This window comes from Malaclemys terrapin, chromosome 11, assembly GCF_027887155.1.
Source record: "Malaclemys terrapin pileata isolate rMalTer1 chromosome 11, rMalTer1.hap1, whole genome shotgun sequence".
NCBI lineage: Eukaryota > Metazoa > Chordata > Testudines > Emydidae > Malaclemys > Malaclemys terrapin.
Window position 1 is genome coordinate 43,311,376 of NC_071515.1, and position 20,094 is coordinate 43,331,469.

The window sequence follows — 20,094 nt, forward strand, 5'->3', positions numbered from 1 at the left end:
AGCAGGCCCAGATTCTCAAGGATCTTCCTTTAATCCTTACCAAACAAGTTGCAGGTCAGGTCCCTGAAAACATATTTAGATGGCAAACTTAAATGCATTGTTTTTTCTGTGTGTAGAGATATAGGAGGGAACCAAAAAAGACAATCTACTTGTAATGCACTTACTGGCAGGACACTTGATAATGGCTTTGTGGAGATTAATGACAAAGTATCAATCACCAAACTCTTAATTCCATTTTAAACCAAAGGTAAAATCCTAAATACTGATCCCCATCAAGGTCAGTGGGGAAATGAATGTGAGTGGGTCCAGGTTTGGTTCTGTAATGTCTCAAAGACCTACTTGAGTTATGCTGTTGTGAAAGCACAAAAATGCACAGCCACATGCTGATAAGACTGGGCTCAAGTGTGAGTTAACTCTTAAATTAAGGAGTGCATTCAAGTCCTATGAATCAATTTTAGGACAAGCAAGAATTGCTTATTTAAAAAGGGGAATGCATAAGAGGCTGTGTTCTTAGCAGCAACAAGCCCTTTAATGTTCTCTGTTCAAATATGGTGTCTAATTGCAGGGTATATTAAGATACAGAACTCTGCAGTCCAGCATAAGAACATCAAATTTTGCACTGATTTCACAAACTGTACAGATAATATAAAAATCCCAAATTCTTGTAGGGAAAAAGACTGAACAATACAGCAGAAACAATCATGTTTTTGTTTTGTTGCTGGTTCCTGACCAAGAATATAACTTTTTATTGCCCATGTTGCCTTACTTCATTTATGATTTTAATTCTCCTCTTTGCTGTGGTCTCCAGAGGACTTTGCACACTTCTTCTTTTCTTTTTTTGTTTTTAAATTTTATTAAAAATGAACAAGACCAGGAAGAAATCCTTACCAAACATCAACAAGCTCAGAAAAAGTAAGGAACCTTAGAAGTGGGTACAATGATCAGAAAATAATACGAATTTGAAAACTTGGTGGTTCAATTCCCTTTGAGGCAAATGGAATGTAATCTAGTACTCTTCATAAATGCCAGAATTACTGGGCCAGTTGGAAATACTGCAGTCTTTTTAAGATAAGAACAGCCAAACGGGGTTAGACCAATGGTCCATCTAGCCCAGTATCCTGTCTTCTGATAGTGGATAGTGCCAGATGCTTCAGAGGGAATGAACATAACGGGAAATTTTGAGTGATCTCAAAATGTTGTCCAGTCCCATCTACTGGCAGTTTGGAGGTTTAGGAACCAGCTGGAGCATGTGTCCCTGACCATCTTGGCTAAATTGCCATTGATAGACTTATCCAGTTCTTTTTTTTTAAACTCAGTTATACTTCTGTCCTTCACAACATCCCATGGCAATAAGTTCCCCAGGTTGATGGTGTGTCATGTGTTTGTTTTTTAACCTGATGTCTATTAAGATGACCTTAACAGAAGACTGTGAACTGAGGAAGATAAGGCTGTTGTTCTGCGTGTCTAACATTTTTGTGTAGTTTTGCCAGCTGTGAAAAGATAACTCTTCAGCTAAATTTAGTTATACAAAAGATTTTATAATTGGACTCCATTTAAAAAAATATATTTATATTTTCTGTTTAGCTTTGGTATGGGGAAAAGGGTGAATTTTTAATTTTTATTTATTTATTTTTTAAATGTGTGTTCCAGATTTTGGTGTTAGTGCATTTTTAGCAACAGGAGGCGATGTTACCCGTAACAAAGTAAGAAAAACCTTTGTTGGTACCCCATGTTGGATGGCACCTGAAGTCATGGAACAGGTATCTTTATGACTAATTAAATGCACTTGTATCTTATGATGATTTACATTTTAAAACACCACACTAAAACTTCTTTTTTTGTCCTGCAATAGGTGAGAGGTTATGATTTCAAGGCCGATATGTGGAGTTTTGGAATAACTGCCATTGAATTAGCAACAGGAGCTGCACCTTACCACAAATATCCTCCTATGAAAGTAATTATCCTTGGAAATTATGTATAATTTAGTGTTGCATAAGTAACATTCAGGTCTTTACATTGAGGAAATTTCTAGCATTTCTCTTTTAATCACTTGGGATTGCTCTACTTTTAGCTTATTAAAAAACAGTCTTGCATAGATTAAATGGGGGAGGCAAGATTGTCCAGACCATAGAACTGGAAGATGGGATTCCTGTATTGTTTCTTGCTCTGTTTCTGCATGACTATGAGCAAGTTGTCATGCGCAGTTATCTGAAAAGTGGCTCTGTCATTGTAGAGCTCCATGTGGTAGCGCCTCTCTGACTTATGATCTGAACAAAATCTGATCTAAAGTAATATATTTTTCTCTACAACTTGCAGCCCTTTGGGCACAGCTGGTATGTAAAGGTCAAACTCTGCATTTTTTGGCTTGCACGTTATCACTAGTAACAGATTCTCCAACCAGAAGTTAGGTTGAGGTGCGACCGGAAGAGGATTCACATTGCTTTTCCCTAGCTCTGTTGGGTCTTCAGTGCTAATAACAGGAAAAAGTAGTTTAATCTTGGAAGCATGTTGATACTAAAGTAATTGGTGTGTTCAGAGTCACTTCCTCGAGTGTGGATCTGATGGAAGTAGAAGGGTGCCGTTTTTAGTCACTTTTCTGATCATACTTGGTCAATTGTAAAATTAGGAAGATGGGGGGCCTTTGTAAGGTTCAGGGCATGTAAAGCACTCTGAAGTCTTCAAATGAATGACGGTATAGAATTGCAAATGTATTATTCTCAAAAATGGCAGAAAGCTGCAATAACTGACGTTACATTTGCCAAAAATAAGATTTTATGTGCTGACTTTAGAGTTCACTAAAAATAATCTTAAATTGAGCAATTGAGGGCTGCTCTGACACACATTCTCCACTACCTTTCATTCAGAGAATCATAGGACTGGAAGGGACCTCGAGGGGTCATTTAGTCCAGTCCCCTGCACTCATGGCAGGACTAAGTATTATCTAGAACGTCCTTGACAGGTGTTTGTCCAACCTGCTCTGGAGATTCCACAGCCTCCCTGAGCAATTCATTTCAGTGCTTAACCACCCTGACCGTTAGTTAGTTTTTCTTAATGTCCAACCTAAATCACCCTTGCTGCAATTTATGCCCATTTCTTCTTGTCCTGCTCTCAGAGGTTGATGATAATTTTTCTCCCTCCTCCTTAAAACAACCTTTTATGTACTTGAAAACTGTTATCATGTCCCCTCTCAGTCGTCTCTTCTCCGGACTAAACAAACCCAATTTTTTCAATCTTACCTCATAGGTCATGTTTTCTAGATCATTAATCATTTTTGTTGCTCTTCTCTGGACTTTCACCAATTTGTCCACATCTTTCCTGAAACATGGCGCCCAGAACTGGACACAATACTCCAGTTGGGGCCCAATCAGCGCAGAGTAGACTGGAAGAATTACTTCTTGTCTCTTGCTTACAATACTCGTGGTAATACATCCCCAGAATGGTGTTTTCTTTTCTTGCAACAGTGTTTATACTGTTGACTCATATTTAGCTTGTGATCCACTATGACCGTCAGATCCCTTTCTGTAGTACTCCTTCATGGGCAGTCATTTCCCATTTTATTAAATAGCATTACCATCCCTGAGCTTTACGTCAAAAGATTAAGAAGTCGTGAAGTTAGCTTGATCTTTGCTTTTCTGGGAAACATTTTAGGGTGAATTTTAGTAGGGAACATTTTAAAAAGAAACATTTCTCAGATGAAAACTGAGGTAGTTACTGCTGTTTCATATTCTCCTTTTAAAATTGCTAAATTACTTTTTAAATTCTTAAATGTTAATGTTCTGAACTTAGAGAAACTCTATAATTTCATTTCATTTGTTTTTAATATGCTTAAATTACAGCAACTGTTGTACATAGCAGTATTCCTACACAGCCCTCTCAGACTGAAAAATTTCTATCCAAAGTGTTACAAGAGTTAGAGTACCATGGCATTTCAAAAGAGGAATGTGGTGTTTTTTTCCCCCAGTTTTTTTGCCTTTTTTTTTTTTTTTTAAAACTCTCTGTAAACACTAGTTGATTGCTTGTAGCAACTTCACTATTATGACTCTTCTCTCATTTTACCAGAATTAAACTGACTAATCTGATGTGAAGGCCTGGCAGAAACCTTTCAGTATTTTGCAGTACTGCTGGGTTTTTTTTGTTTTTGTTTTTCCCCCTTGTCTCCTTGGTGAATAGTAAATTGTCTTTTATTCTCTTGTCAAGTATACTCGTCATTGGTCTAAGAGGGTTTTGTGAGAATGCTTACATGTGGCTGTACGTGTTAGTGCAGATTTATGTATTTATGAGGCTCGTGTTAAGAGTTTGATTTTTTTTAACTAAACAACTTTCATTTTAGTGAAACTCTCTCATTAAAGTACTGATACAACATAAAAGTCCATTACAGTATATGAAAAACCTCATTAGCTGAGCCTGACCTTTGTTACCTTTTGTATTAAATTTCTGTTCAAGTAGTCCATGTTTTGATGTTTATAATGCACTTCTCTCTGGTAATGAACTTTTCTATTCATGTGTTTCTGCTAATTCCAGGTAGTTTTCTTGGTTTTCATATTTTGTTAGCTCCCCTATTACATTTCCTTCCCCCCCCCTATTTCTCTGCCTGCTATTTGATCAAGTTCTTCATTATCCATTCCTGGAGTTAAAACAAGCTGATCCAAGTTGTATGGCCTCATCCTTCAAAGATAAATTGCTTCCTCTTTTCCCTCACCCCCTTTTCCATCCCAGGCTTTTCCCGTATGCATAGCTACCAACAACAAACTTCCTATGTAAATATTTTAGCACAGGTCACTTGCAGAATAATATAGAAACAATTCTCTCTGCCTTCTGTAACTTTTACAAGGTGTCCAGATGCAACTTATCTGGGAGCAAGACCATCCTAGGGATACTTCCAGACCTTTGTCTTCACAAATTGATGGCTTTAGCTATATGCTATCTATATGTCCTCCAAGGTCAGATGTGTGGCATTGTGAGTGATGTGCCATAGGCTTGGTTACAGGTGGGGGGAGAACTTGGTTGAGTATTGCCTGTCAGCCTTTGCAAAAACCTATGCCATCCCTGATTTGCCACTCAACTTTTTTTCATTCTTTTTAGAATGGCTTTTCTGTTTCTTTTGGAATCTTATGATAGACTGGAGCATTGTGGTTTTCAGGACTGTTAAATTAGTTCTGAAGACCACCAACTCAAAACTAAGAAGTGGGTTTCATAGTATGTCTGAACATCACACAGTATCCGAAATAGATGGAGCAAAGTGAAGGTCTGATAAGTGAATGAACCCCATAAATGTGAGAGTAATGTATAATTTATTACCCTGATAAGCACTGTGTGATGCCTCAAAGTGTTTTTAAACATGAATATTCTATGTTTTGTGGAATATTTGTATCCTACTTCATCTACTATTGTGTTTGTAATTTCACTGAGACACTTACCATGTCACCTTTTGGTTTTACTATAGGTGTTAATGCTGACATTGCAAAATGACCCTCCCACTTTAGAGACAGGTGTAGAGGACAAAGAAATGATGAAAAAGTATGGCAAATCCTTTAGAAAACTAATTTCACTATGTCTTCAAAAAGACCCTTCCAAAAGGTATGGCTTTTTTGTTGTGTAAAATGGAATTAGTCCAAAATTCAGTGAAGACTACTTTACTTTAAATATCCTTGTTACAGATTTTTTTCTTAAATATTGATTTGGAAAATCCTTGAGTTTCCTAAATATTAGGTCTTTGGTTTGGGGAGAGTTTGCTGTTAACCAAATTGTTGAAGCTTGATAATTGACTTAGTGTACTAGTATCCAAATATTCTAATTCTATCGCACAAAACATTTCTTGAACGTTTTGAAAAACCATGGTCCCTACCCTGAAGAGCTTACAGTCTCTAATTTGAAACAACCCCCCCCCCACTACTTCTTGCAAACCCATGTTCAAGATTATGACCATGCTGATCAAGCTGAGCTTTTACAGTCTGAAAATACTGACTGCTTGAGCCTAAACCAGAAAATGCTGTTGGCCTTCTTTTTTCTGAGATGAGCTTATTTCTAACTCTACATTGTCATTTGTGCTGTGTGACAAGATTATCTCGAGAGGGTTAAGGTGTTTTTTATGTTGAAGATAAATAGTGTAAACAACTGAATGGCTCTGAGCTAACTTGAAAATTATATATTCCCTCTTTCTTCTGTTTTATTCTGAATCATATATTTCTGCTCTATTTTTGTGACTGAAATACTCCAGATAATTACACTCTTTGTTCCAAAACTGTTGGTAAAGTCCCACAATGATGTCTCCCATTATCCTTTTGATAGTTATTTCTATGTAAACCCATTCTGTATGTTTCTCTTGCTTGGACTCTGTGGGAGGCACATTCTGTAATTAACATGTTTTCTTAGTGTATTTAATAAATCACTTATCTGTTTTAGAAGTTACAGTGCTAGTGGTACGAAACAATTCTCCTTGTCTGAGTCACCTGACTCACTGCTCTCTTGCCTTATTTTCATGGTGTAATTTGAGTTTAGTGATGTTACAATAGTGTAAAATTAGAGTAATATAGTTGTGAGTCAGACTTAGCCTGATGGGAATCAGGGTAAATATGGTCCGAATAATAAGGCTTAGGAACTGAGAGCAGAGATAATAGATAGATCAAGAATAGTTAAGAAATAATAAGTGCAAACAAGAGACCTTCTTTTTTAATTTCCCAGAACCTCTCAGAATTCGTCCTCTTGGCTCAGGGGATCATTTGTGTATCTTCAAATTCCCCAGACCTTTATAGTCTGTCTCATTAACTTTAAGTCCCCAGAGTCTGGTTATGCTTTAAGCATAGTCCTACAACTTGCAGACTGCTTAAATAGATTTTAGTGTTTTCTTTAGATTGAAACATGTTCTGGAAAAACAACTTTTATTATGGTTACAAATTATTGTAGAAATGGCCAAATCTTTTCGGGGCATGATTAAACTGGTGCATAAATATGATTGTCCCTAGGAAGTTAGCAGTTGCAGTAGTTTTCCCTGTCTCTCTCTATGTGGTAGTATCTGCTGCAAACACTTGATTCCTCGCAGTGCAGTTCCCAAGGTTAGCTGTTCTGCATTAAGCATACCAGTGTGTGACCCTCAGGGTATTAACATTCCTGGTGACTTTCTGCTTTTTTAGTGTAAAACTAAACTACAGTGCTAGTGCCCAGGTCTGGCTTCCTGCTGTTAGCTCTGACTACAACGGATCTTTCAGTTTTTTCTTTTAAAGCTTCCATTAGTTTGCCAATATTGAAAAGGAAGCTTCTAGGTGTGTCACCTCTTCACATATCCAAGTGTTGTGGATACACTGGATGTGAAAAGTTGTCTATTGCTAAATTGGATAGTAGTCTCCTTGATGGCAGGAGCGCGCGCGTGCTCGCGCTCTCTCTCTCTCTCTCTCTCTCTCTCTTTCCCATGTGTGGAGCATGTGAACTGGGCTTACTTAAATAATAAAATCTTTCTTCCTGGTCTCTTCTTCCCTTTCTCTTCAAACCCTTATACCACATCAAATAAGAGTGGCAAATTAACAAGCTAAGCAAGCTTTTAATCAACATAGAATTTGCAGCTTTGTTGGACACTCCATCTACATTGGGTTATAATCACATCTTTTCTTAAACCCGTGCAACTTCTGTGTGGAGACAAGCCCTTGTGACCTCCTTCCTGAATTACTGTAGGTTCTTCTTACATTTTAACCACTCATAGACAAATGCAGTGAGGCATTAATTGGGCTTTGTTTTGGTTTTTGTTCAGTCCTCTTTATCCTCTGCAATAGGGATGATAGAACTTATTTTTCTGTTGAAAGTCCACTCTTCCATTGAAAATTAAACATTAATTTGTGAGAAAGTGTCTGTTTTTTGTGCAAAGTTAGAATTTTTCTTTCCATCCCTCCATTGAAAAAACTGAATGCCCAAAGACCAAAATACTCTGATTCAGATATGCCACCACGGTGCTCATGGGATTTGTGGTTTAGTTCCCTCATTGCCCATAGAAGGGACTGGGGATATGCTTCCCAGCTAGAATACATCTCCTATAATGCACCCTGGCCAGGGATTCCCATGATGTACCACCTCCCCTCACTAACAAGGGGACAGTGGTGCATCATGGGAAATTGAGCCCAGTCTGTAATGAAGAACAGGAACATCAGATACCTGAAATACAACTCCCCTGGGGCACCACAGGAGCATTTTCAAATCAAAGTGTGTGGGTTTTTTTGTTTGTTTTTAAATTTGTGCTGAAATATTTCATGTCTTTCGGTTGAAATTTTCTATGGAGGGTGGGGAACCCGATTTCTGACCACCTCTGCTTGACAGTCAGACAAATACATTCATAGGTCCTCTGCTGTACCTCTAGGCAAAAGTAGGCAAATGTTGCTCCTCCGCATTCAGAAATCTAGCATATCATTAGTGTAAACAATAACACTCTGGTTGCAAGGTTGTGACGTCAACTGCTGCAAAAGTATAAATTCAGGGGGGTCTGGGAGTAAGAGCACCCAACAGATAACTCCAGGGAGTAAAAATGGAACATAGAGCATAGAACATAGAGATTCTACTTGTGTGTCTAGGGACTGAAAGCTCTGACAGTGCTGTTTGATTTATGAAACAAGTTAATGGGTTCAGTCCAGTTCCTTTTGGACAGGTCTTCATATCACTGAAATAAATGGCACTTACCTCACTATTGGGAACATTTTAAATTATCCTTTCATCTGTATAAGCTGATTTGTTCTTGAGCAGGGTAGTCAATAGGCGGACCACGGGCCAAATCTGGGCCACCAGACACTTTTGAACGGACTCCAAAATCTTTTTATTTATTATCGTTGTTTTTTATTATTTTCTATAGAGTCTGGACCTTGACAAGAAATTTGGACCTTGACAAAAAATAATTGACTACCCCTGCGTCTGGAGTATGGTTTAGGCACATGGGCAGGGTCATCTAGGGAAACATGTATTGACTTTTTAATGGGTAAAAGGAGGTTGTAGGTCTTGGCTTTTTAAATTCAGCACCCCTCACAAACACTAAATTCATTTAAAAAAAAAATGGACAATCAAGGACAGGATATTGATTATATCCAGTGCTTTCACCATCTAGGAACATCATTTCACAATGTGTATAGTGAATGAATATGTGTATCATTATGGATTTTAAAATTAATTTTGCAGTTAATATTGCTATTAATTCAGCAGTAATTCAAAAGTATCATGTCATTTCATGAATGTCCTGTACAGTATTCATTAGGAGGGATCTTTGTTTCTGCTCTAATTTATTATTGATCTTTCAGGCCCACAGCAGCGGAACTTTTAAAATGCAAATTCTTCCAGAAAGCCAAGGTAAAATACTTAACCCTACATGTAAATCTGCTCTGTCTTGCAATCTATGTGAATCTCCTGTTTTCCTTGTATTGGGTTTAACTGTCCAAATGTTGGTTTTTCAGAATAGAGAATACCTGATAGAAAAGCTTCTGACTAGAACACCTGACATAGCACAAAGAGCAAAAAAGGTAAGGTTCTTCACACTTTTTTCTCTAGACAGTAAGATAGGATATTGTCCAGAGACCAGCATGGGGGAAAACTCAGTATGTTGATTTTTAACTGTCAGAATGTAGCAATTCTCTTCGCAGATGGTGACTGTTTAAAATGAATGGCTTCTGAGGTTGAGCTTTCTCCAAAAAGTCTTAGGTCATTTTGACTTCCTTCCTTATTGTGCCTTGCCGAGAGAGAGAGGTTTTTTTTTAATTCTTTAAATTTTTAGTTAGAAAGCTATAAAAGCAGGAAAATTCTTAATTGTTATTAGGAGGTACAGAAAATGGTGAGCATATAGATCCACAGACAGAGAAAATGAAGTCATAAATTCAGGTCATAAAATACAGTGTTAAGAGCACAACAAACACTATTTACAAAGGATTACCCGGTTAGTGTGCATTTCCATGTAATTATGATAAGTCACAAAGACGTCAGTAACAGTTGTTCAGTTAGGAAGAAGCTGGCAGCAGGGCACTTCCAGAGAGGAACCCGTGTTCTCTTCCCTGGTCCAACAGACTGAGCCCTAGTTGAGCCACTGAGCCATGTGCTGCAAGGCTTTGCTCTTCTCTTGGGCTTTCTGAGAGATTGGCTTGACTGAGGTTTCAAAGGGCTAAGGTAGGAACTTTCTTCAGGAGTCTTGTGGCTATTGACCAATGTAACTTGCAAGAATGAGGGGGTTTTTTTTATTTTTTTTTATATAACTATTGTAGAAGCCTCTAGAGTTCGGAAAAGACATTTTTCAGTGAACTCAGAAATATATACTTTAAACTACTCGCTCATGATTTTTTGTTCCCTAATAAATACAGGGTAGTGCTGGGACATAGAGGTCTGCTCAGGTCTAACTTTTAAAGCCAGACCCAAACCTGACTACACTGCAGTCATTCCTGAGCCTGAGAGTGTGGAATTGTTTCCAGACCCTGACCCAACTCTGACAATTGTAGTGTATTAATTGTGCTCAGGGAGCTATGGGCAGAGCAGTGGGGTTACTGCCTGCAGGCTCAGGTGGGGTGTTCCATGCTCAGAGGATCAATGGGATTTTTGCCCCCATGGAAGTTGGGGGCCTGTGGGAAGTGATGATGAGTTCAGCCCTGCTCACTGGGAAAGCTGCCTTGTCAGTGGTTTGCTCAGACACCCCATCTCTGCAATAAGGCCAAGCAGCTGGAGCATGTGCTACCTAGCAGTGCAGGCCGAGGACTCAGACTGCTGTGTGCAGGCCCAGGGGTTATTCCCCCTTTTGTTCCTTCTTGTGAGGTGGGGAGAGGGGCACCTGCCCCTGAGCAGGCTCAACCTGCCAGCAGCACTGGGATGCTTCCACCCACCTGGGCATCAGCAGCACCACTACAGCCACCGCTCTCCTTAAAATCAATCCTTGTCCTGCTTCCGGGAGTTTGAATCCTGTGGCTCCGCCAAAGTCATTCCTGCTTGGGGTACTATTCTGTCGGGGGGGGGGGGGGGGGGAGAATGGGGTCCTGGTCAGATGGGCTGGGGAGTGAAGAGGCTGTTGAGGGAAGGGGGAAGGTGAACAGAGGATCATGGGGCCAGGGGAACTGTGGAGAGAGTGGGCCTGGGGAAAGCAGTGTAGGGCCTAGGGAAAGGGGTGGGAGCGAGGAGAAGGCAGGGTGAAGGGCTGGAAGGAGGAGCAGGGGATGGTAATAACTAATATAGGCTACAAAGGAAACCTGATGAGGGCATTAGGAAGTTGGAAACTCACACTCTCTCTCTCTCTCTCGGATATTTTTCATACCTGACCCAACACATATAGTCCATTCCCATTGGGTTACAGGACTCTACCGGACATTAGTGACTGGCAATAGGGATTTGTGGCACAGTGGGTGGTGGTAATATTCTAGAGGAGGAGAAGAAGCAGTTCTGGCAATAGACAGACTGTTTGGGTAGAAGTAGGCAGTGCTAGAGATGGAATGAAGGACACAGAAGTGGATTGAGTAAACAGACTCCTTTATTGCAGTACTTGTTCCCCTCGACCCAATTGTCGAGTAAGCCCTGAGTTAATCACATCACACACTTTTATCTAAGTTTAAGATGTAAATACCTACATTTACTACAACACCCCCAAAATCCTTATTTGATAATATGAACGCCCATATAATGAATATTAATAGCTATATATTGAATGTAATTATACCCGCTACTGTTTACAGCATTAAGCCTGTTATACAGGCTTTTTTACCTTGAAGATGCATTTCTTTGCAGTAATTGTAGCCACAAGTTCCCTTAATCAGCAGTTCACAGGGGAGGGAGGAAGGGGCCATGACCCCGAGCTCATTTATGTAGCTGGGAGAAAGGGGGAGGGGATAACACTTCACACATCCTTCAGACAACCATATTCCTCATTCAGCTGCAATGCTTATCTATCCTTAACAAGCAGAAGGGAAGGGAAAAGGATGGCAACTTTATCTATCAAGCGAAGAAATAGCGCTTGCCTGTGCCTCACTCCCTATTACTATGATAGCAGTTTCCCCAGTCTTTACTTAACCCTTACGTACCCCAGCAGGCAGGAGGAATGGAAAACTTGGAGAGGGTGCAGTGAATACCACATCTTTGTCCATGTGGTGACAGCATGTGTTGGAAGGAGTTTGTGTAATTTGACTTTAAAAGGGAAAAAATAGGATTTTTCAGTTTATACCACAGTGGGAATCACCATAATCTTCTATCTTCGAAGACCGGTTTCTAAACCTATATAGCATGGACCACATTTTAAATAGTTTGTCTCCTGACCATGCAGACCAGCCTCCCTTCTATTCATAATCCCATAATATCTGAGTCAACTGCAGCAAATTCTCATTGGGGAAGTATTTAATGTAACTTTATCTCATAAAGTAACTTTTCATTTGGAAATGAGAAGCCAGCACAATGCTATCTTTCTGTGGACCACCATCAAGTACTCCTGAGACCACAGTTTGGGCACCTCTACTTTCAGATTCAGGATAAACCTCCCCACTTCCCCCGCCCCCTTAGGATTGCGAAGAAAAAGGACCGTCTTGAGAGAGCTGTAAACGCCATTCTGTACTAAAAATGCCAATAGAGTAAACATCTGCCAACTGCAGCATAAATTGAAAACTGTTAAGTCATTTAATGTCTTCACTAGCTAAAAACTTAAGTTTTAAAAGCCTCAATATTAATATTCATTGGAAATTTAAGCTTTAATGATCAGTTGGCTGCTATTTTAAAATGCTATAAAATATAAATCTATTTCAATATTGAATTGATTGTTTAAAAATATTTTATAAGTAGAACTTGAGCAACTAAACTTATGCAACATGTGAAATGTCAGTCAGAAATCACTTTTCGAAGAACCCATGTGCTGGAAAGGTGGGGAAGGCAATTGGTGTCATCAGTACTTTAAAATATATTTTAATATGGCATTTGGCGTCAAAAGTCTGTAATTGACATCCATGCCAATCCTGCTAGTACAGGTATAGTAATGTAATTTCTGTTGCATCTAAGATATGTGTGATTAGTTTGCCTCGCTGCCCAAAACTCCAGCCTTATTGCACTTAGTTAACCTTTTTCTCTTTACCTAATGTCCTCTTTTATTGTGCTGCTGCTGTGTCAGCACTATTTGTGCCTATTCCTTTATTTTAAACCTGATTCACATCACCTTGGTATAATCCTAAAGATACCGTATTTAAACAGCAGCTTTAAATGAGTGGGTAAAATGTGCGAGGCTGTAACAAGTGTAACCTTACAAAATTGGGATTTACAATAGATATCTACACCCCAATCATATGCCTCTTTTTTTTTTTTTGTTTTTGGTTAATTTACTAATTCTAGATTAGGTGTTTTTCTACAGAGTTAACTTTTTGCATTTTGAAATAGTCTCCTCCCTCCTGGCACTTTCAGCCACAGTGATGATAGCCAGACACTTTCTGAATTTGATCATGTGAAAGGAGTGTGACTTATCTTCCACCCGCCCAACCCATCATAAAACCTAGTTTAATATATATTAGTACTGATTTTCCTGACAATAGCACAATACTAGGAAACTTCTTATTGGCACTCCAACTCAATATAAATAAATTTATAACAATACTGTGTATCTTGAAGTCCTGATGCATTTTGTAATGTAGAACACAAATGTATTGTTAGAGGTCACAGTGGAAAATAAAGTGACATCTTAAGAGCCAGGGATTGTTGAACATAGGAATCTTTAGGCATTGGCACTCTTCCTGAGGGTAGGAAACATTTTCAAATAGTAACCGGAGGAAGGGTGAACACTAAGCTCAGATTTTGGATCGTCATCTATTCCTCCCACCCCAGCCATCTCCCTTTCTCCACGGGTCCCAGGAGTTTATCTTTTCAGATTTTACAGTGGTGAAGAAGTCCGTAGGATAGGGCGTTGGTCAGTCTTGCCCTGTTCAGAGCAGGCCTACCAAGTGCTCAGAAACAAGATGGAGTGTGGAACCATCCACTCTGAAACATAAGAGCCGAGTAGGGGGTTGGATGAGGCTACAGCTACCAGGCAACTTTTCCAAAAGACTTCTTTTCCTTTAAATCCTGGGGACTGCTGTGTCAAAAGGTTTGAGGGCTGAGGAAGACCGTTTAAGTGGAGAAATAGACACAATAGGAAATTCTTGTCTTAAGCAAGAATGTGGTTTCTATTATGACTTTAACTAAAGATTTGTTCTAATTTTTTTGCCAGTCCTTTCCATGGGTTATTATTTTAAGATAGGTTCCACTGTATTTTTTTCAGGCTTATTAGTATTGTACTTGTAACTTACATTTCCCAAATATATAACTGCGTCCAGTTTATGAGCAGAAGTACACTTCAGAACTTGGGGCCTCATCCTGATCACACTGAAGTGAAGTCAATATCAGTACTTCAATGAGGGTAGGATTTTAGCCTCAGTTTAAATAAAATATAACTCCAAGGAAAGAGTCTTGATTCCTTTGTGGCTAGACTGACTGTGTTATGCTAAAAGAAAAAACATACATTATAAGGTGCTATCAAATAGAATACTGAAAGCAAACATTATTACTAAACAAATTCTTTTAAAAGAAAAAAAACAAAAAAAAACAAACAAACCACACAACCAGAATATTCGCTTCTGATTGTGTCTGAATTAACAAGTGGATGGAAATTGAATGAGATCACTGCAACACAAGCTTGAAGTTGATAAACTTTGTCCTGACCCTGCAATTTCAGGAAGAGGATTGCTGTGAGCCATGCTGACCCTGGGACATGTATGAAATAAACTCCTGTCATAAGATATGTGGAAACCAAAACAGTGAGTTTCTGTTTTTTTCCAATATGGCACTGACACTGTCAATGGAAGCCTTGGAACACTTGTGGGTGTTGAGCCTGAGTCCTCTCCAATCCTGAACTTGCAGAATCAAACCGATCTCCTAAACAAACCCTACCCACCACCAATGTTGGTGCCTGAGATGGTCCATATGCCACTGCAACCTAAAGTTCAAGTGACTTTATATCCTACAGCAATTAAATGGTATACTGTCCATCAGGATTTAAAAGCACCGAAGTGTTTATCTTCATCATAAGAACCTATAGGTGATGTTTTTCAAACTTAACTTCAGTGAAACAGTGAGTGTCTCTTGAGTGCCAGCATTGACCTGATGGCTTGTTTAGATGTTTCTAGCAGTAGCTCTGACTCCAGGGTTATTTGAGTCTCTCTGATTGAAACAAAGAACTGATGGGCATGTAAACTGACTCAAACATGTACTCAAATCCTTAACGATTGCTGATTTGATTTTTTTTCTTCTTCTTCTTCAATTTTAACATGAATCTCATGGTAGTTGGAGAACGTTCTTTTACAACCCCAGTTCCTGAAATTAAATAACTGCTGGAGAATGTTTTTTTTAAAACAAAAGTTTCTAGCCCTTGTGGTTGCAGAGAAGGCCATAATCATAAACTGTGTGCACTCTAAAGGCCCAAGCCTGACAAAGCAAATAAGACCCAACTTATTTTTAAATCTTGCATTATTTTTAAACCAATCTCATGCTACTATTGGGCCTGACTCATGACTTTAGAATGCTTAGCATTGGCTGTATCTTGGGTTAATCTGTTAAAATCATGACCGTGAACATGTGTTCTTATATCAGAAATGCATTGTGTAGTCTGATGGCACAAAGTGTTAAATGAATTTTGTGGTGCTGGAAAAGTTCTGGAATGAGAATTGTTGAAACAAGCCTTTTCTTTTCAGAAGGGGTTGATTCTAGGCAGTGGTAGTGCAAGCTTCTTGTTACCTTAGCTCTGAGAGGGCTCCTAGCCTAAGGGGATAGCTAATTTTCCATGACTATTCCATCCCTGTCCTCTTGCCTGTGAAAGGTGCTGGTTGTGGTGGGGTTTGTAGATGTGGGTACTTTCCTGCTAAAGAACTGGATTGAAACCACCAACACCTCTTGTGTAAGCCACCAAACACCAGTGTGAGGTGTTGACTGTCACTATCTGTGCCGGATTTGAGCCAGGGTGCTGGAGGGTGGATGGCTCTGTAGTCCATTACTCCTTTCTGGAGTCATACAGCCTTCAATCTAGAAGAGGCCAAACTGAACAGATATTGCTCAGCATGCACATACACAGTTGACATGGAGGGTTATCTCAAACTTCGTAAGTTGTCTCCAACTACTGTTTTCCTAATATGCTGTGAAACATGGTGGAGGAGTAGGTCTTTGTGCCTGCTTAACTTGGTATGGGGACGGTCAAAGAGCCCCCATTCATTCCAAAAAGTAATCTGTGCGAACATTTGGAAATGAAGAGGTTGGGAAGCATGAGAAGTGGTCTGTGTGGTGGTATTTTTGTTTTGTTTTTGTTAAACTGGCAAGAGGCTCGGGCAATGTAGATTAGCTCCAGAAGGGATTGCGGTTGAATTTGCAAGATGAATCAGAAGCAGTGTTGCCTGCACTCACTATTTTATTGCAAGTCTCAGAGTGTGTGTCTGTCTGTCTGTCTGTATGTATGTATATAATAATTGAAAGCTCCAGCTTCTGGAGTTAAGTAATAATGAGAGCAGAGATTTTTATATAAAAACAAATGAAATAGGTTTCTAATGCTCACAGTTGTAGAGAAGCTTGGAAAGGTTACCCAAGTACACCTTAAAGGCTCAGAAACCAAAAGAAGGCAAAAAAATCATTTTTGTTTCTTTTTAAAAACAAACAATCAATCAAAACTTGACTTCTTGAGACCTGACTGGTGCAGCTGGAGATGCTATAGGAGCTACTAGGGGACTGCTAGGGAAGTGGAACTGGACATCATGGGAATAAAATAGCCAGAGGTAGAATTTATGGGACAATGGATATAACTGAAAAATATTCCCGGCTCAAGAATTGAAAAACCTAGTATGGGGCTGAACATTTGGGGGTTGATGGGAACAAGCCCTTAAAATAGGCGTGAATAGAAGAGCAGAAGATGAATTGGGACACGGTGGAATAGTGGGTATATAAATATTGAGTGAAAGCTCTGCTTAAGGCTTGGGAAGAAAACAGTTGCTGGGCTGGATATATTCAAAATGTACATGCACAGATGCATATAGAATATGAAGTCCAATCAAAAAAACAAATAAACAGCTCTAAGTCTTAAAAGGTTTGGATTTCTAACTATATAGTTGAGTAATCACATGTCCAGCAGAGGGCAGCAGTGTATTTGTATTACATTGATTTAAGTGCAAAGTAAGAATGAAATGTATTCTGCCTTCTACATTGACATGGCAATAATTATAGTTACAGAAAGCATTAAGTTAGAAAAGGCTTTGGTTCTGGGGTGTTAAACACTATTGTACTCATCAGAATATAGGCTTCTTTTTGATAATTCAAACGCATTCAATATGCAAACTGTTTGGGTCTCCATGTTTATTCTCCGATACTGTGAAAATGTCAAGATTTCAGCATCCAAAATTGTACTAGAGTTTTCATTTGAATAGGCTTATAAAAATAAAAAAAAAGTATTTGAAGAATGAACTTTGATAAACCTTATCAAATTCATGTAGAGATGCTTAACTCAAATTTGAGAACTCTTGTGATGTATGCAAGAGGGAGTAAAGACCTTTCATTTTGCTATTTTAGTAGCAAAGGGAGGAATTCAAGTGTGACACCTAACGCAGCATTCTCTAACCTATGAGCTTTAGTGTAACTTTTTATGTTAGTGGAAGTTTATAGTTAAGATTGAATTCAACTATCTCCTAGCCCGTATTTTTTTAGAACCTGATCCTAAATAACACATGACTGGGCATAGTGCTTGCGGTCAGTTGTAGTACTTACTATATCTTGTAGGGCTCTATTGAAGTCAATGGGGCTTCTGTCATTAACTTAATTGGTGCCAGGATTATACTTGTATTCTGCTAGGATCAGGGCCTTAAAAAGCAATTGTGTAGTAGTGAAAGCATTCAACTTCCATCATTATATATTTTCTGAGAAAGTGGCTGGTTGGTCAGTTAGACATACTCTGAAGGGTAACACATGGTGAAGGGGATCCAAAAATTTTTAACATAAATTTCCAATTACTTCTCAAATAAAAATCTTTGATAGTGATTTGCCTTCACTCTGATTATCCATGTGAGTGGCTAGGAAATGGATCTCTAGAGCTACTACATCTAGGTCTGTACATCTTTGGCTGAATTACCTGTTTCAGCAATTAGTTACCCCTTTAATTTGGTTTCTTTCCACTCCTGCCTTTAACTGCTGGGCTGTAGTACTTTACTTTGAGCTGCGGAAAAAAACAAATGAATGGCTCTGTTCACATGTCTGAATTACCATTAGGGGGTGCCCTATGAATAGCTAGTTTGGGATTCCTGTGTTCAGGCTCTTTTTCTTTTTTTTTTTTTTTTTTCCCCATAGAAGCATTCAATCTCCACTACCCTAAGGACTTAAACTTCCAATTCCTCTTCCATACAGCTGCACATTTGTGCCTAAAAGATGAAATATTCCAATGAAACAATATGAATTGGAGAGATGTGGATGACATACTGTTTTTAAAAATGACAATAATGGAATTTTATGTAGTGGAACTAACAATTGGAGAAAAAATAAAAAATACTTGAAAAAATAAAATCAGTACTGAATTACTATCGGTGCATACTTCAAATAACATGACAGTAACAGAAAACAAGATCATATTTTTGGATCCCTAAGCTTGTTTAGGTTGAGTATAAACATGTCTGGCTTAATTCTGCTTTCCAAAACAAAGCATGCATTACAAATATTGTGGGAAACATTCCGTTCTTGTTACATGCAAGCTGTGCAACATGGAGCCTCAAGTCTGAACTCTGATTCTTCAAAGAAGCATTATTCTTGTGAGAAGAGGAGTTGGGGACAGAGTAAGAGGGTGGATTGGGGAAAGACCTTAGAAAGGAAAAGGAGAGAAAGCTGGTCAGCCATTTGTAGAGAAAACAAAGGGGACCAATGGCAATCTCTTGTTAGTACTAATATTACCTACAAAGGTTCCTTAGTCTTACCATTAATATCATGATTCCACATTTCCTTGTTCGCTAGGGGGAAACAAGAACCTCTTCTGCAGTACTTTAATGTTTGTAAAGCTATTGGCTGTGAAGTGCTTTGTTGTGGTGCAGATGAGCAGAAAGGCGCATGGTTGCAACAGGTAAATTCTTCATTAGTAGTAATCTGGTCATCACTACTTCTGCGGGTAGTGAAACCAGCGATGCAATTTTTTTTTGTTTTTTAAAGTGTCCTTGCAGCACAGTAGAGGTGAGGGCTTTGTTAGTGTTAACCCCAAAGGGGGACACTGGGCTGTCTACCTGTTGATAATGGGTGTCAGCAGAGAGTGCCATTGACTATGACTCAGTCTTTGTTTCTGCTTGTAGCTAACTGTGCTCAATGCCCAGGGCTGAAAGTAACTCCGAAGACTTACTGGTATGGGGGCTGGGGCAGGCTCTGGCCCCCGGAAGGGGCGGGGCCTCAGGCAGAAGGAGTTGGGGGGGGTCCGCTTTCCCCCTGTGCTGCCCAGGGCTCCAGCTGCTGCGGCAGCGCTTTAACGTCCCTGCCCCTTTTGCCTCCCTTGTTGGTGGCCCTGCCAGTAGGGTCCCTACCAGCAGGGATGGGGAAGGGGCAGTGATGTTAAAGCGTTGCCACGGACGGGCTGGTACCGGCTTCTTACCGGTATGCCATACCGGCCCGTAGTGGCTCACTTTCACCCCTGTTGACGCCATTTCAGAATTCTCAGGCCTTCCCTATTTAGTGAGGTTTACAGTACTGGCTCTAAGTGCCCTGTAACACATCACAGCAAGTAGTTATAATTCTTAAATTTGAAGGTAGAGTTTAGGACATTAAACGTTGGGTCGCTTCAGTTACTTGTGAAAGCTCCCTCATTTGGAAGGCCTCCGCTACTATGAAATGAGACGTAGGGATGTGTGAATCCCTTGGAAGCTTGAAGTGTTGCAAATCATTTATGGAGACTGATGAAAAGTTTGTTCATGAAGTTACAACCAGTTAAACTGGGTTTTTATTTGTTTTCCTAGGGCAAGGCGAACAGTTTTATTTATACTGAAGGCAGACATAGATGAACATATTGGGGGAGGAGGGCAGACAGACTGGCATAGATGAACATAAAATATGTCTGTCTTCAGAAAAGTAAAAACCTAACTGCCCCCCATGTCCTGTTCT

The 20,094-nt window shown here is 39.4% G+C and overlaps 1 protein-coding gene across 2 annotated transcripts in view; it reads left to right on the forward strand.

Annotated features, from left to right (window-relative positions):
• The window catches only part of STK39 (serine/threonine kinase 39), a 160,463-nt gene that overhangs the window by 61,103 nt on the left and 79,266 nt on the right, over positions 1 to 20,094 (forward strand). For both annotated transcript variants that reach the window (XM_054043774.1, XM_054043776.1), the window contains exons 6-10: positions 1,651 to 1,760; positions 1,853 to 1,954; positions 5,444 to 5,577; positions 9,267 to 9,315; positions 9,420 to 9,485. In XM_054043774.1, coding sequence (XP_053899749.1) covers positions 1,651 to 1,760; positions 1,853 to 1,954; positions 5,444 to 5,577; positions 9,267 to 9,315; positions 9,420 to 9,485 — 461 coding nt within the window. The remainder of the gene's footprint in view (positions 1 to 1,650; positions 1,761 to 1,852; positions 1,955 to 5,443; positions 5,578 to 9,266; positions 9,316 to 9,419; positions 9,486 to 20,094) is intronic.